Below are 15,597 nucleotides of genomic sequence, written 5' to 3' on the forward strand. Positions count from 1 at the left end.
TAAAAATTTAAAGGACTTGGGTTGGACGATTCTTTAACACCTTCGAGCGATCGTTTATAATTATTAGGAAGTTTTTTTAATTCGTTTTCGCAGGAATAAAAATATGGAAAACTGGCTGTGGCAGACAGTTACGCGTTGGTGTTTGTTCTATGGTTAATTAGGGCGATTTGGAGAGCAAAAACGTGAATTAAAAAAATATGAAATGGTTTTATTATAAATCAGTACGTTTCGACATTTGATTCGCTTAAAAGTATAAAACAGTACGTTGCCACGCAACATTGAACCGATAACTTATCGCACTACCACTTAAGCTATTCCTAAAAATAAATCGTAAAATTTGTACAATAAATCTATAATTATTCAGTACAAAAGTAAGGGTGATCACCAAAGAAACCTTCGCAGCAAGCCGCTTAGTACTCAGCGTCAACCACCTGAACGACGGACGAATCGATCGCGAACGTTTCGCCGCTTGCTGGAACCTATTTCATGATCACCCTTTATGTTGTGTATTGTGAACATTAGAACAATTTTATTGCAACAATATAACCAACACGTAGCCAAAAATCAAATACAAAAATAGTGAATTTGTTTCTTGCTGGCCATAGATTTTTGAACAATACTCAAAAAAGCGCTTTCAGCTTAACACTATAAATGTAACCAAAAAATATATACAAATTATTTACATTAATAATGACTAGAAAACAGTGATAAACTCTTCAAAAAATATATGTAAATATCTATCACTTCTCACTGGAATGAAGAAAAGGCACTGGGAGAGCTAGTTTGACTGGCCAGGACTGCACAACCTGTAACAATTGAAAAAAGCATAAAGCAAGGGTGGAATAAAAAGAGAAACAAATTAAAAAAGTCCGTTAGAGCAACTTGTTTGAAAACCCCGGGGAGAGGGGTATTTCGCGCATTTTTCTTTACATAACGTCTCAGACTGTATTGTTCCGGCTTATAAGAAACTCGTCTTTATATTAGGGACCCCTGTCAAGTTGCAATGAAAAGAGTCTGCAGCACAAAAAATGAACGGGATTTAACTTAGGGGTAGGAAAGGAAATTTATACAGTGAGTGCATTATACCCGGCAGGTAAGCTCGGAACAGGTATAAAAACTTGCAATTCCAAATTGATACTAACCTCTATTGGATCATTCTTGCTGCCAAGAGAATATCGCATCTAACAACTCTTCGTCCTCGGGACTCTTCGGATCGTAATTTTCGTAATTCTCTGTATGGTGATACAGAGCGTTCGTGAAGGTAGATGAAGCTGAGAAGGAGCCTTCAGAGCTGTGGGAAGGAGTGGGCGATGCCGATGCTTCTGAGCAAGACGGAGTTGGCAACAAAATAGGATAAGAGGAACTTTGGTAGATCTGGCTAGAATCCGGAGAGCTGGTGTAATAACGTTGCTCGTTCAACGATTGATGCTCCCCAGGATTGCTGATTCCCATTTCAGTCTCATGGTCGTCAATCATTTGCTGTAGGCTTCTTATGTACTCTACTGCCAGCCTCAAAGTTTCGACTTTTGAAAGTTTCTTGGAGGCCCCTCTACCGCCGGTGGGCTGCGGACTCAGAGTTTGGCATACACTTTGTGGGATGTGCGATCTTAAAGTGGCGAAACCATTGTTGACTTGCTTGACACGGTTCCTCTCCCTGGCGTTCCTCCTGGCTACGGAGGCGGGTTGCTGCACAGGCGGAGCTCCGTATGGCATGAACTGGATCTTCCTCTTGCAACGCATGTCATTGTTGTTATTGGTCACTAAAACGGAACTTCTTTCCGGAGCCGGAGCCAGAGGCCTCTTCCCCGAGGCGATCACCGTATGCTTTTGGGGTTGCGACACGATCACACAATTCGTTTGGGGAATGGAATGCTGGATTACGTTATACATGTTGTTCTTTTGACCTAGGGTCATTGCAAGAGCCATAGGTTGAGAAGAACGCGACGCGTGAAAAATACAAGAAAGAAGAGCGTGAAGAAGGGACGCGTTTGCTGCTTCGAGAGCGCGCGGCTGAATGATTTCGGGAGCCCTAGGCCTTGGGTTTTCTTTCCAACAGGGCCTTCCCCCTCCAAAGGGGCCGTGTGAGCTGGGGTAGCCGTAGGAACGCGTGCCGACTCGGCTCCGGAAATGGCCGAGAATGGCTCGTGATAGGCCGAAAGGATGGTGCACGGGACAAAATAAGGCCTCGTGCGACGGAATGTTAATTTTGGCACCGGGACAGCTGCCGATCGCAAGTGATCGCCGTGCAATCGCACTTGTTTTAAACCGTGCGACAAGTTGACATTGGTTTGTACACCCTTGTTGTTGTTAGATGCGGGTACGCAGTCTTCAGGAATGCCTGGTAAAGTTGAAATGTGTCTCATTCACACCATAATCTCATTATGCGTGTGTGTATCCAAGTGGATTTTTAATTGCACACCTGGAAAGTTGAATGGTGCTTCGTATCAGACCCACTAATGCAAAAAGTAGATGAAATTTAACCTTGATGCATAAATAAACATGCACAAGGACTGATAAAAGTCACTGAGTACGACTAAGTAATATGATGATCTGGAATTATATACCTTACTGCACTATTAAGATGCGCGAAATGAGATGGTGTGCAGCGTGGCCACGGTGAGGAAGAACAGCGTGGTGATCTCGCAAACGGTGAGAGGTGCGGATTTGGTTAAATTTCACAATTCGCAAAATCAAACAATTTCACGAGTCAAAACAGATCGTCAAGGAAATTTTTGGTTTATCGTTTATTTCGAAGAAATTGAAAGCTTACAGCCAAACCACAAAGTTTTTATACGTGTCGCAAGAAACGTTAAGGATTACGGATCATTTAAAAAACCGGTAATAAGCCGCAAGAAACGCTGTAGCGAAGAAGAAAAAGACGTAACGTTATCGGTTGCTGAAATTCCCGAAATTGGGTATATCCATGAATGTTCCAAAATCAACAGCTGGGTTTGTTTTACGCAAACAAAGGTACCATCCCCTCAAATTCGGAATTTGTCAGGGACTCCGACCCGGTGACGACAAAACCCGAAGAACATTTTGCGAAGGGTACACACGAAAGTGATTAGAGGACCGTAATGTTCCACATACAATTTGGTCAAGTGACGATGACGCAGCAAACAACCGAACCTTCAGTACAAGAATGACTAGTCCAGGAAAAACCCCTGTGGCTACAGGATTGCTCATCACCAAGATAGTTTTGGGTTCAACATTTGGGTTGGAATATTTCACAATCGAATAATTGATCCTTTCTTGTGTAACCATTACTCATTTTACTTGAAAGAGATTTGGAGAAAGTCTTAGGTAATCTCCCGTTGACTTTAACACATAACTGTCAGTTTCGATAGAATAGCGCGCCTACACCAAATGCAAGAGTTGTGCAAGAGTGCCTATCACATAGATTTCCTGAAACATGAATAGGCACAAACCCGAAACATCCTTGACCTGTCCATTCTCCCGACGTTACCCTGATAAATTTTTAAGTGCAAACGTTACTCGCTTTGTCGCTAATTGGTAACAATGTTAGATTTCACTAAAGACTTTCCGCCTTACCATGTTTTTACTCATCACTTGTTCCTCCATAGCCCTCGAAACTTTGAACTTCTTTTCTATAAACCATCTCCTATAGGTAAACCAATAAACCTTGACTTTTCGACTTGAACTCTACACTTAGGAGGAAAAAAGATTTATTGCAGGCCTCATTATTCGCGGAACCCTCCCTTTAACGCCTGCAATTGCCTTTATCCGCAATAAATTTGTAGCCCTTTAAGCCTTTACGACTTGAGCCATAAACTGAACGAGACTTGCACAACTAGAACAGAAGAATTTATAAACCGTAATTAAATCTTACCGGACCATAAATTTGTGTAGGGCCGGAATGGGTCAAGTATTTTTACCTGTCCTTAAGAAGTTTCGAGGGCCATACATTAGATGGCGCAGACGTGAATAGTTGGAAGTCTTCAATCAATAATTTAATTTTGAAAATGTGTTATATTTGTCTGGATAATCCAGACAAATATAATACTGTTAATTGGGCACCATTGAAGAGATAGCGGCGCAATGAAAGAAGTCTGTCAACAACTTAACGCCGGGCTTAAAAACATATTTAACTGCCTCTTATTAACTTCCTCGGTGAGTAATAATAGCCAATATATCACATAGTTCTGTCAACGGGTTTTAACACGGCACCCAGTGGCGTGCCTACCAAAATTTCCGTATTACGCTCAGCTATCAAGCAAAACCTGCTCCGTACGAGCGCATCTACACTTCACTCAATCATGCCACAACATTAAGGAAGCAGCAGGAAATCCACGGGTCTACACCACTGACTTCATCTCACCAAACAGCACTTCATATATTACGCAGTCCTGTCAACATGGTCTGTAGAGCTGCGTGCCGTACTGTGTGATTATCTATAATTTGCCTTCAGTCAGGCTGATTATGATTGAACAAAAATCACTCAGAGGTGTTTTAAATCTGTATTAATTTAAATTAATTTGAATTTTTCGCCTGAAACTGTTATTTATTACTTCAAAATCAGATCTAAAGTGGGCCTCCAGGCTTAGGCATTGTGTTAGCATTGTTTTTTTAATGGTATTAAAATCCCTAACATCTGCGCCTTGTTTTTATTTAGTGCGTATTTTCATTAAAGCAAAACCATAAAAAATCAATTCTAAAGAACTTAAAATTGACATTTAGGTTCTTCACCTATTATCGGAATTATTAGCATATACAATCTCCTGCTATTAGCCGTGCGAGAGCCGTATCGACTCGTAAATAGAGCAATAATCCAGCATGGTACTTTATAGCCCAGTAAACTGAACTGACATCTCCATATAACCAGTAACTTAATGCCGATAATTTTAATGTTCATGTATCTCAAATGCAATTGGATTTTTTAAGGAACTTTATGTATTTTTAATCTTAACTTCCCACCCACCAGGTCTCCGGTAGTTGCTTTGGAGCGAGTCACAATCGTAATAGTTTTATCTACAGCCATGTCTGATCAACGAGTTTATGAAGTAAAAGAAGAGTTGGAAGTTAATTTGTTTGGCAGCTACCAACAGAGTTCAGTGCTTAACTGAGTATTTGTTTATTTTTAACTTTTTTAACAAGACTCTTCGACGTACCTCCGCACATCTGAAACGTGCCCCTGTAGGGAACATAACTGATGACGTTTAGGAAGCCCACCTAGGGTAAGTATACATATATATAAAATACAAATTGTATTGAAACAACGTATAAAATGAAAAAAAAAACGAAAAATCGCAAGAATACGCGTCTGTAGCCGGTATATGTGTATACAGTAGACCCTCGGATGTGGCAAACCGCTTTCGTGAAAAGTAAAAACATCTGGATTCATTTTTTTCTTGAGGTTACCAGTTGCTTAAAGATGAATTTCGACTACTTAATTATGATAAATCACACGTGTGTCACAAAAATTTCAAAACACTTTTTCCACGCCCAAATAAAAGTAAAGTGCCTTTTATGTGGCAACCATGTATCAGGTGATTTATCCATTAAATTCGGTCATGCTCCGCAACGATACAAGAAAACTGGGAAAATTGCTCTAAGTTCACGGGCGAATATCGCTGCTATATTCAGACATGCTGTGCCGGATTTGGAAAATCCTGAAAATTAATATCAACGAAAATGATTTCACTTAACGCCCTTTTCTTAACTTCCAAGTAAAGAAACATTTCATTTATTTAGCCTCAATTTGCAGAATTACAAAAGCTCTTAGGCGGTTTGCAGCCCAGCGATGTTGGAATTCAAAGTCCTAAAATATTCTGTTTTCGCAAACTTGCTGATGAATCATTGGAAAGTTCGGCCTGCCAAACTGAAGTGAATGAAAGTGAAACTTTGAAATGCGATGCAAATAAATCTCCGTGTTTAATTTCTAATCAGCGAAATGACAAAGGTCTTTCTAAGAGCCACTAGATCTATACGTTGGCAGCTTTACCTGAAGGAAAACGTCCATAAAAGCAAATTCATAATGCCAATGGTGCCTCTTTATTCTATGGAATTTACACTCTTACCAAAGCTATCAGAAAGCTTTCTAGTCACTCAAATCACAATGCCTTAGCTCCAATGCATTTGATTTGGAGCAAACCGTGTTAGTACCAAATTTATATCACAAACGCTGTATTTTCCAGTGAGATCAACCCTCGGGGCTTCAAAATTCCAGGTTTTTGCCTGAAACTGAGATGATGTGTTCGAAGAACAGCTGAAGAGAGAACACGTGTATTTTATAAACATTTTGTCGCCATTTTCCTTTTTGAATGAATTGTTGCATTTTTATCCGACTAATTTCTTTTCAAAATCTTCAGATGTTTATTCAGTAGCAAACAAGCTGTGGGCATCGTGAAGAGGGGCAAATCTATATTTCATTAAACTAATTGCCATTTATGAGACTGTACTGTTCAGAATCTGTAATTTCCCCAGGTATTTGTAAGTCATATTTACAGCTGCCGATATTTACTTCAAATTACCGGTCGACATATTTATTCGCAAGGTAAAAGCATATTTACTGATTTGTCAAAGTGCTTACGAGAAGAATAGCAGAAATATTGGATACTTCATCGCGATAATTTTCCGCATCAAGTCAAACATGCTCTCTACATGATTCAAATTTTCACAAACAGGAACTCACACGTCGTTATTTGAAACATTCAAACCAGTTCTTCCATTAACTTCCACATATGCCCAATGAGCACCTCCAAAACATGACGTGCCAGGCTTATCCAGAATTTCAATCGGGGTATCAGTGGGGGGGTCTAAATTAAATGAATCAATGAGTGCTTCATCTCAAATGTACCATACATGACCTGGACCAACCTAAACTAATCTGAACTAACCTGAAAGGTAGACTGTAAGTCTAAATCTACAAGGATTGTGGGTCAACGTTGGAAGGAAGGATCGTACGCGCCATATCTCCGAACTTCCGTTAAGTATGTTAGATAAGATTATTCGTAAATCTTAAATTGAGTTTAAAATTTGGAGTCTCGGGAGCTGAATGCTCTCGAGTTAAAATGGTATGTGGCAGATTCGGTTAACCTCATTGGTCGTCACCAACCTGACGAGACCATAGAGCAATTTGGAGTCGTTTGATTAGCGTTCTCTGAGCTATGCACAGCAAATAGTCAGGCTGACAAAGCATCGAAATGAGTACCGTGTCATGACGTCTTTCAGGTTGCCTCAGTAGTGCCAAAAATTGCAAGAGGGAAGGCAACAAGATCTTCGTTCGTGTCCGGTACCTTGAAGGATGATTTTTTGATGATTTTTTAAATTATAACGCTCGAAAATTGGTATTAAAATTAAAATTTATCCAACCTAATATTTGCTAGTACCCCACAGATTGTTTTTTACCCGCCGTTCAGTATATTCCGTGAAATTATGCGTTTTTGCACAAAAATAAGTGACCCAAAAAATTACGCGAAGTAAATATCGAGAACGTGTTAACTCGACAGGAAATTTCTCTCCTTGGTGTTACAAGTAATCAATAATTGACACGAGACTTGTTACCGCCTTTATAAACTCTGATATTGGAGTCATTATCGGAAAGCTGAAGGCACCACATACCATCAGGTAAGGCGAAATTGATACCTTATCGATAATTTCCCGAAAACTGTCCCATTACCACATGATTGCTACCAATTGGTCGGATTTGTTCGTAATTTGCCTCAGGGAAGCCACGATTTATTGATAATTGTACTGTAGTTCTCATGTAGAAAGTACATATCGGTTTACAAAACAAACAACAATTTTCCAATAAAACCAATATTGTTCTCTGGCTCCGACGAGGCAAAATTGCCCCGGATGAGGTAAAATGAAGTGCGCGAGTAACCATATATGGCATTCTGTCACTATGCAGACTAACAACAATATGTGATATATAAATGACGTAGCTACTCCTCTTTTGCACCATTAAAGGCACAATAAAAGGTAAAATTAATCAACTTCTTGCGGCGATTAATAATGCAAAAGAAAATGCAGTCCGGCCAGTTTGCGGGATTATAACAAGTAGATTTGATTTTTAGCCTTATCAGATGCAAACCAGTCCTTGTCATAGGGCGATTATTCCGATTTTTGAGCGGCAGTTAAGAAGCTGATTCTCTAAAAGATGTCATGCCTCCTCCCTCGGAATATTGACTTAAATATTTCTTGGTCATACTTAATTCTTCAGTGACTAGACAAAAAATGCCGGCGGCACAAGAAAGGTTTTTCTGTCTTTTGCCGCTCCAGCGATAGACCGCGTTCTTCTAATTCTGTTTGATGATGTATTATAAGGTTGTAATCCAATATACGATGACGCAGTGACAATGGTGCCTAATGGATTAGGTCTGGTTGAATACGTAAATTACCTCGAGTTCGAGTGCCGTATCGATAACTTACACTTCTGGGCAAGAAGCTAGGATTCGTCTAGGATTATCCTGTGAGATTGACGAGTGTGTAATCGCTTTAGTTCTTTAGATATAGTGGCTACTCCTGAATATTATTACGCCATCCCAACATAAATAATAATTTCATGGTGATTCCGATGTTAAGACCTAGTGCTCCTCCCAATACAGATTAATCATCCACATTGAGCGAGTAGTCGAAGGAAAATTAACAATAAGGGCATGAATCCCATCGCGTCCAATTAAGCCAAACCTACCCTTTCGTTGTTAGAGGGTCACTATTAAGAAAAATCTAATCACGATTACGTTATTTATAAACGTGATCCTGATGGCGATTCAAGTTGTGTGTTGAAAATGACCGCTATCTGGCTCAACACAGATTAATGGGTTTTGATACGAAGCAACGTCGTTGTGGAAACGGTGATTTAATTTACTACTTATATTCACAATATAGAAGAAAATTTTACAAACAACTTCAGTTGCTTTTCAGCTACTTCACAGTATTAAGAACTTTCCAGATCCAATTAAGCACCCCCTTTTTATGAGCAAATTATTTTCGATATAGTCACATTAGGATCAGCGTTCCATACTCCAATTCAATATCGGGTTAAATCGGTTCCGTTCATCGGTGTACAGCGGACAATTGAGGCCTATAGAAGAACCTCCACGTTGTGCGAGAACCAATTTGATTTTAAATTTTAACGGTGTTAATGCGCAAAACTGCTACACTCAATATTTCAAATAAATATAAGGTGATTTAAAAAGAGCAGTTTCCAATCAAACTGGGAACACCTTGTGTAATCAAGTACATCCTCGTATAGCAGGTGGCGCGTTAATATTGATCAGCTATAGGTATAGAGTTATCATTAAAAAAAACCTCAAGTATATCAAGTACGGCACACGAGAAGTTGCTGAAATTAATTTTCAATTCTATTAAAATATCTGTTATAATATAAATTGGACGAATATCAAAATTATATACAGGGTGGTTCAGGAAACGATGCGCCCTTTTCGCCACATATAAGTCCAGATTCGAGTCCGTAAAACGACTAGTCGCGCAAAAACCTCATCACATACACGTTAAGCAGCATTTTTTATGTCTTATTTCATATGAATTTTCCAACCATTTAACTGTTAAATCAAAATTAAAATACCCCTAAAACACCTTAATCATCTGTTAAAATTATGTCGTTTTTACTCACTTTATTCTAATAGGATTATGATTTCCCCCTGCTTTATTGTAGTAAGGCCATAACAGTAAACCATTTTATGGCCGCAAACAGCATCTTAAAGAGCTTTTTGTAATAAATTAGGAAAGATATATTTAATTTTAACAAATAATGAAATATATAGATAAAAAATGAAATATTTTTTATTCAGAATTAGAAACTAAACGGGTTTCACCTTGGAACTAGTTATCTAGGTAGAAGCTCTATTTCGTAGCTCAATGAACAAATGAGACTAGTACCAACAACGGTTTCTACGGTGTTACCAATAAGGGGGCAGCTAGAGTATGTAGAAATTTATAAAAAGATAAAAAAAAATTATGTTTGGTACTCATTAGGAAATGCTATTACTTCTTTGAGTTACCCCTGTCATTGTCTTATCGGGAGATCTTGATTAGCTCATCCCGCAGTATCTCTTTCATTACAAAAGAATATTCATTTTCTGACTGGTTGCATAAATAGTTAGTACACCTTTACAATGCTTTGATCGATTATGTGAGAACGGAATAGCAGGTGAAAGATCATATATACCGGGTGTTTCATAAACATACCGACGAACTTTCAAGGGATATAGAGCTGATAGAAAGAAATATTTAAATAGAATATATTTAGATTTGAAATTGCTTCATTTCGAAGATACAGAGTGTTTCATATCTATATTTTTGAATATAAAAAAAACGGTTTGGGGTAATGACGTGAGATTGGGGAAATCCTATGCAGAATGCACGCTAGGCAGAATATTTCCACCCTCACCACCTACACCAGTGGCCTCCGTTCGGCCCTCCGACATTTCTACAGGTGTAAATGGCTCAGAGTTTAACCTTACTTTGGAAGAAAAGTGTCATTTTCCGTTGAAGCATGTTCCACACGTATTCGTCTTCATGTCCTCCACCTCTACTAAAACAAACTAAATTAATTTCTTCTAAAGGATTTGAGAAAAATCGCATTTGGAAACCTATGGCGGTTTTTTGGCAGGTACATTAATGAGCAATTACTTTTCCATCTCGAATGTGGTTAGTTGAGCAACGAAACACTAAAAGGCCCTTTTTTTATTAACAATTTGAAAAGTAAGTGGCGTACCATTTTTTTCATTAAAAATTTCCCATTGAGTGGCGGCACCAGCGCCACTGATCAAGGTGGAAATATTTCGCTTACTCTAAAACATGCACATTCGTCCCGCCATAGCGTGTTCCTAATTTTATTCCTTATCCGAAACCATTTTTGAAATATTTAAAAAATAAGAAAATTATAATTAAAAAGTGAACACTCTGTATATTGGAAAAGAAGCGAATTTGGACCGCGCTTTATTCGATCTAAATATTTGTTTTTGTGAGCTCTATATGCCCTGAAAGTTTGTTGGTACATTTGGGAAAAACCTTGTATGGGCTTTCTGACACAGTGAGACTCTCAGTGAAATGTCTATTACGGAAGTTAGATGGCAATATATGATATCTCACGGAGAAATGGCTAAGAACTCAAGTTCTTATAGTCTTTTTTCAGTAGAAATTGTTGTAGTGCGCATAGGTGCTTATAAAAGTGGAAAATCGCTACATACTTATGAATTTTTCAGATCGCACATAGGACACCCACGAAAGAATATGAGTACCCACACGGGTTTAGTAGAAATTATGGAAAATGTTAGAGATATACTGTGTCTCGAGTAGCTTTAATTCAAGATCTAGAGAATCCTCCGAACGAAAACACGTGACAACGAAGTGGACTTCTCAAAATCTTGAAAAGGGCCGTAAAAGTCAACTCGCTGAACACTGGACATGCTCTTTACGTTAACTTTTTTCAGATTAAGTTGCTAACTCGCCCATTACCGGTATTAGCATATATACGATGTGGAAGAGAAGAATCAGCCTAAAAGCGAATGTGCTTCAAAAAGTAAATTTGCACAATCACCAGATCGATTCAATCGCCATTCAGTGTAAGCTTTAATTAAAGCGGATCCGGTGTCGATGAGCTTTTACGTTTACATTGAATCCGAGGACGATCTTCGTAAAATTGTCAATGAAAAACTCGATAGTATCTGGTTTTGTGTGAGGAACTGATTTAATAACTTACTTCGAGCTCTCGTTAACGCCGGGGAAGGTAATTTATTGTATGGATTAGGGATGAACACATGCAGCTAAGTCCTTATTAAAGGGATTTGTAGCAAGTGTGAAGGAGTTTATAATTTAATTGGGGAAAAGTAAAATGATAATTATCTAAACTCGGGGCACTTATTGCCAGATATTCTGAAAACCGTCACCGTTAGCTGAAACATCGAGATGCTAATGAAGACATAAACTGGAACTTTGTGCAAAAAAAAAATCTTATAACCAGTGGCTTGAGGGTCTTCGTTTATAGTTTTTTGATAACGTAACATTCAAAACTAATCTTTGATGTTAGTTGGAGCTTTTTTTAAAATTATTGGACAACTAAGGAGTTAACTGGTTGTTATTTGTCGCAAAGGGTACTTTACCATCGGAAGCAAGTCTGCCTTAAATGGTCGTTCGGTATAAATCCTGAATTTTATTGGCTCCTGTTTATATGGTTGACGTCTCAATATATAGTAAACCGTCTTTAGGCAAATGAAGGTTTAAAGGGAAAGAAATTGGTTCCAATTATTTAAGTGGAAATAAAACCGCGGGACACTTGAGATTTTACGATTCGTGGATCTCCATTGAATAGAAGATTAAGGTTGATTATCATCGCTAGGTTACCTGAACAGCTACTGCTTGCGGGATCATAATCCAAGGTGCAAGTTCCGCTTTGATATGTTCGAAATTTCATCATTATCGGCTTGAAACAAAGGCTAGACACAAGAAGTCATCAGCATCATTAGGCGCAAACAAAATATTTAACAATGTGCCCAAACAAAATTAACACGGCTACTGAAATTTATTATATTTCCAGCCCAGAAATATAATTTATTACGGAAATAAAACCATTCGTTCAGTGGCGTATGTTATTTTTTAGCAAAAGATCCGTTTCTCCTCGTTTCAAATGAGGCCGATGAATACTTTCTTTTTTCGTTTTTCATCCCGAGGGATAGGCGAAACTCAAGAGATCTATAGACAAAATAGTAATTATAGTCCAATCAGGTCTCAAGTGAAAGGTCCAAAAGTCACTAATCGTGCTCATCAGCACCGACCAGATAGGAACAACCGAAGTGTCTGCCAATTTAGAACACGCACTGAAATTAAGGTAAAATTGAAAGGATGTCGTAAAAATCAGACAACTCGCCATTTAAGAGTCCATTCGACGATATTCAGAAATTCGTTGATGGCTCTATTCCGGATTAAAACACGCGAAATAATCCGAATTGTACGCCTCTGGCATAGAACACAAATAAAAAAAAAACCTTACAGGAACCAAAGAAGAATTTTTCTCACCCTTTATAATTATATATAAATGATAGCACGCCCTTGCTAATTATGGTTCAAAGTGCCCGCGTATCGGCACCCAGTGGCTCAAAAGAATCCCTTGATTAGGCCTGAAATTCGGTACCCAAAAAAATCCTTTGTAGACTTTGAATGCTCCTTTGTCTAGCATTTTTGCTATCTCTTTTAATTAAGTGTATTGTAGGATACGGTAGTATGGGAACATCACGGGTGGATAAGAATTGATGAATGGGCAGAAGAACCGGCAGAAAAATCAACTCACTTTTTGTCTGGCTATAATTCTGCAATTCTGAAAACTTATCATCGCTGAATACGAGAAAAAATCGGAAGGATTTGGCAAAGGAGCATAACGAGGATTGTTAGGGTAATTTATACGTTAGACGCTATAAAATCCTGGTTTTTCGTTCCATTCAGATCTCCATTGATGCCTGTTAGCACATAAATGTCAACATTCTTTGTGTTTTTCATCAACTACACTTTTTGCCCTTTCGGTTGTTTCATTTAATTTTATTTGTCAAAATTCGAAACTACGAATAATGTCTCTTCAAAAATTAAATATAAATTATGTCTTCAGGACTTCTGTGCCAAGATTGCAGGCAACAGGTATTAAATTAATATGATTATTTCGAGGTTTCAACACCAGAACAATTTTCAAAAAACTCGGTCAAATTCCATTCGGCTGTGGCAGCTTCAAGTTGCTTAGAGGCATTAACCTCTGGTCAATTTGAAGAAAATTCAAATATTTTCTTCCAGGTACTTCGGATTGCTCAAAACTTCGTGCCATTTCGTTTCTATCAGCTGACTTAGTATCACTCGGAAATCCCCAAATTTCCCTTAACGCTGAAAAAAAAACTCGATATTGAAGTAAACAAATTTTTTTTTAGTAAAAATGTCAATTTTTACTCAAAATCGAAATTATACGCGTTGAATTGAATTTGACCTTAGTTGCACTCATAAAAAAAATTGACCAAATATGGCGAAGCTGCGAGTGGTAACTAGTGCTCTCTAGCAGCTACGTAAAAATTGGGTCAAACTGCTTACTTGGTATCTTGCAAAACCTAAATGAACCAATTTTGGTGTTGATGCTATGACAACACACGAAATTACTAAGGAATTTAAAAATATAATTTCTACCTTTAATGTCCGATAATTCTGAAACACGCAACATTGGTATGACGCCCGTTGGGTCCAATCGTCACACTTGGTGTCCCCCGTCCCGGGTTCTCCCCGTCCCATTCCCAACGGATCACCTTGTATAATAATTCTACTGCCCATATTAAGAAGGATTTAGCCTGATTTTTAACTTCAGATGGAGCTACCGCTGAGAGTTGAAGCTGCAATCATAATTGGGTTAATAAATTCTTCAGACTTTCAGAATTTTCCTGTCATAGATTTACTTGACTTAAACGCTCCTCTGTACAGTTTAGCACGCGTAGAAAACATTTCGTCTTTTTTCAAGTCAATTAACATTTTATAAACGTCTTCGAGAAGGCTTTTTACCAGGTTCATTTGGAAAAAATGAGCACCGGGTACCCACATAATCTCGAGGCTCAAGGACGCGCACTTCTAGTCTGACATTAATTATATGGGATTCCTCCACATAACGCCTTATCGGCAAAAATGTAGTTAATATAATGTATTATTTATTATTAGTGGAGTTCCCAGGGTTAAGTGTGTGTATTGGTTCAAAAGTATTTAATTTCAGCCTTTAGAGTTATGTTCATACGCGTTCTGTGAAGAAATACCTCGCGAGTATTCCATGAAAAATTCCTCTTTTTGGTCAGCCTAAGAGTTTAGGTTTCACAATGCCAAGGTCGGATGAAGAAGGCTCACGGATAGATGGACCTATGTGTATTTTCTATGACCAGCTTGACTAATGTCCCCCTATTACCGTACCGTGAGGTATGCGTATGCATATACGTATGTGCAAGTTATCAAACATGGAATTGGTATTGGTTTCTGCGATGGTTTTCGCGAGATTCCCCTCTGTCGATTTATTTATATTATATAAAAAAAAACTAGTCATTTTACATGAGGCAATTTCGGTTAATTCGCCAATAAGAATTATTTTATAAGTGCCAAGAAATGATCGTGAGCAATAACAAGAAATTTGCATAGTGATAAATCTTGAAGACATACTTTTGCGCAACGAAGTCCTCAGCGGCAAGACTTTTTGATAAAAGTATAGTCATATAGTGTTACTATTAAGTATTATTTATGTGATTCGTTTTAAATATTATTGGGGGTTTCGAAAATAATTTCATGTCCTGAGATAGGAAGCCTTCAATTACCGCTTATAACATATGTAAATTTATCTTGGTCGCAGATTTAATTCGAGTTTATTCAGAAAATATGCAAAACAATTTGGAACGTGTCCTCGTACGTTATCACTTGGAGGATTTAAATCTTGGCAGAGCGTTGGCAAAATTGGCTTCTGCACGTAATGATTTAGTTCTTAATTTGGAAGCATTTCAAGCGCTACTTTTATGCGATCCCAAAAATATTATAAAAGGGCCTTTAATATGGACACAGGAACATGTATTTTGCATATATGTATATGCTTTCAGGGATCGGAGAGTTTCG

The 15,597-nt window shown here is 38.2% G+C and overlaps 1 protein-coding gene across 1 annotated transcript; it reads right to left on the reverse strand.

The window, feature by feature from the left end:
• Positions 1-211: 211 nt before the first annotated feature.
• On the reverse strand, positions 212-2,159 carry LOC136340652 (achaete-scute homolog 1a-like). Its single transcript, XM_066284876.1, has 2 exons — positions 1,143-2,159; positions 212-806 (listed from the first exon to the last, which is right to left on the reverse strand). The coding sequence occupies exon 1, from the start codon at positions 1,924-1,926 to the stop codon at positions 1,153-1,155; it is 774 nt and encodes a 257-aa protein (XP_066140973.1). The 5' UTR covers positions 1,927-2,159; the 3' UTR covers positions 212-806; positions 1,143-1,152.
• Between the last annotated feature and the right edge of the window lie 13,438 nt (positions 2,160-15,597).

This window comes from Euwallacea fornicatus, chromosome 8 (genome assembly GCF_040115645.1).
Source record: "Euwallacea fornicatus isolate EFF26 chromosome 8, ASM4011564v1, whole genome shotgun sequence".
Taxonomy (NCBI): Eukaryota; Metazoa; Arthropoda; class Insecta; order Coleoptera; family Curculionidae; genus Euwallacea; species Euwallacea fornicatus.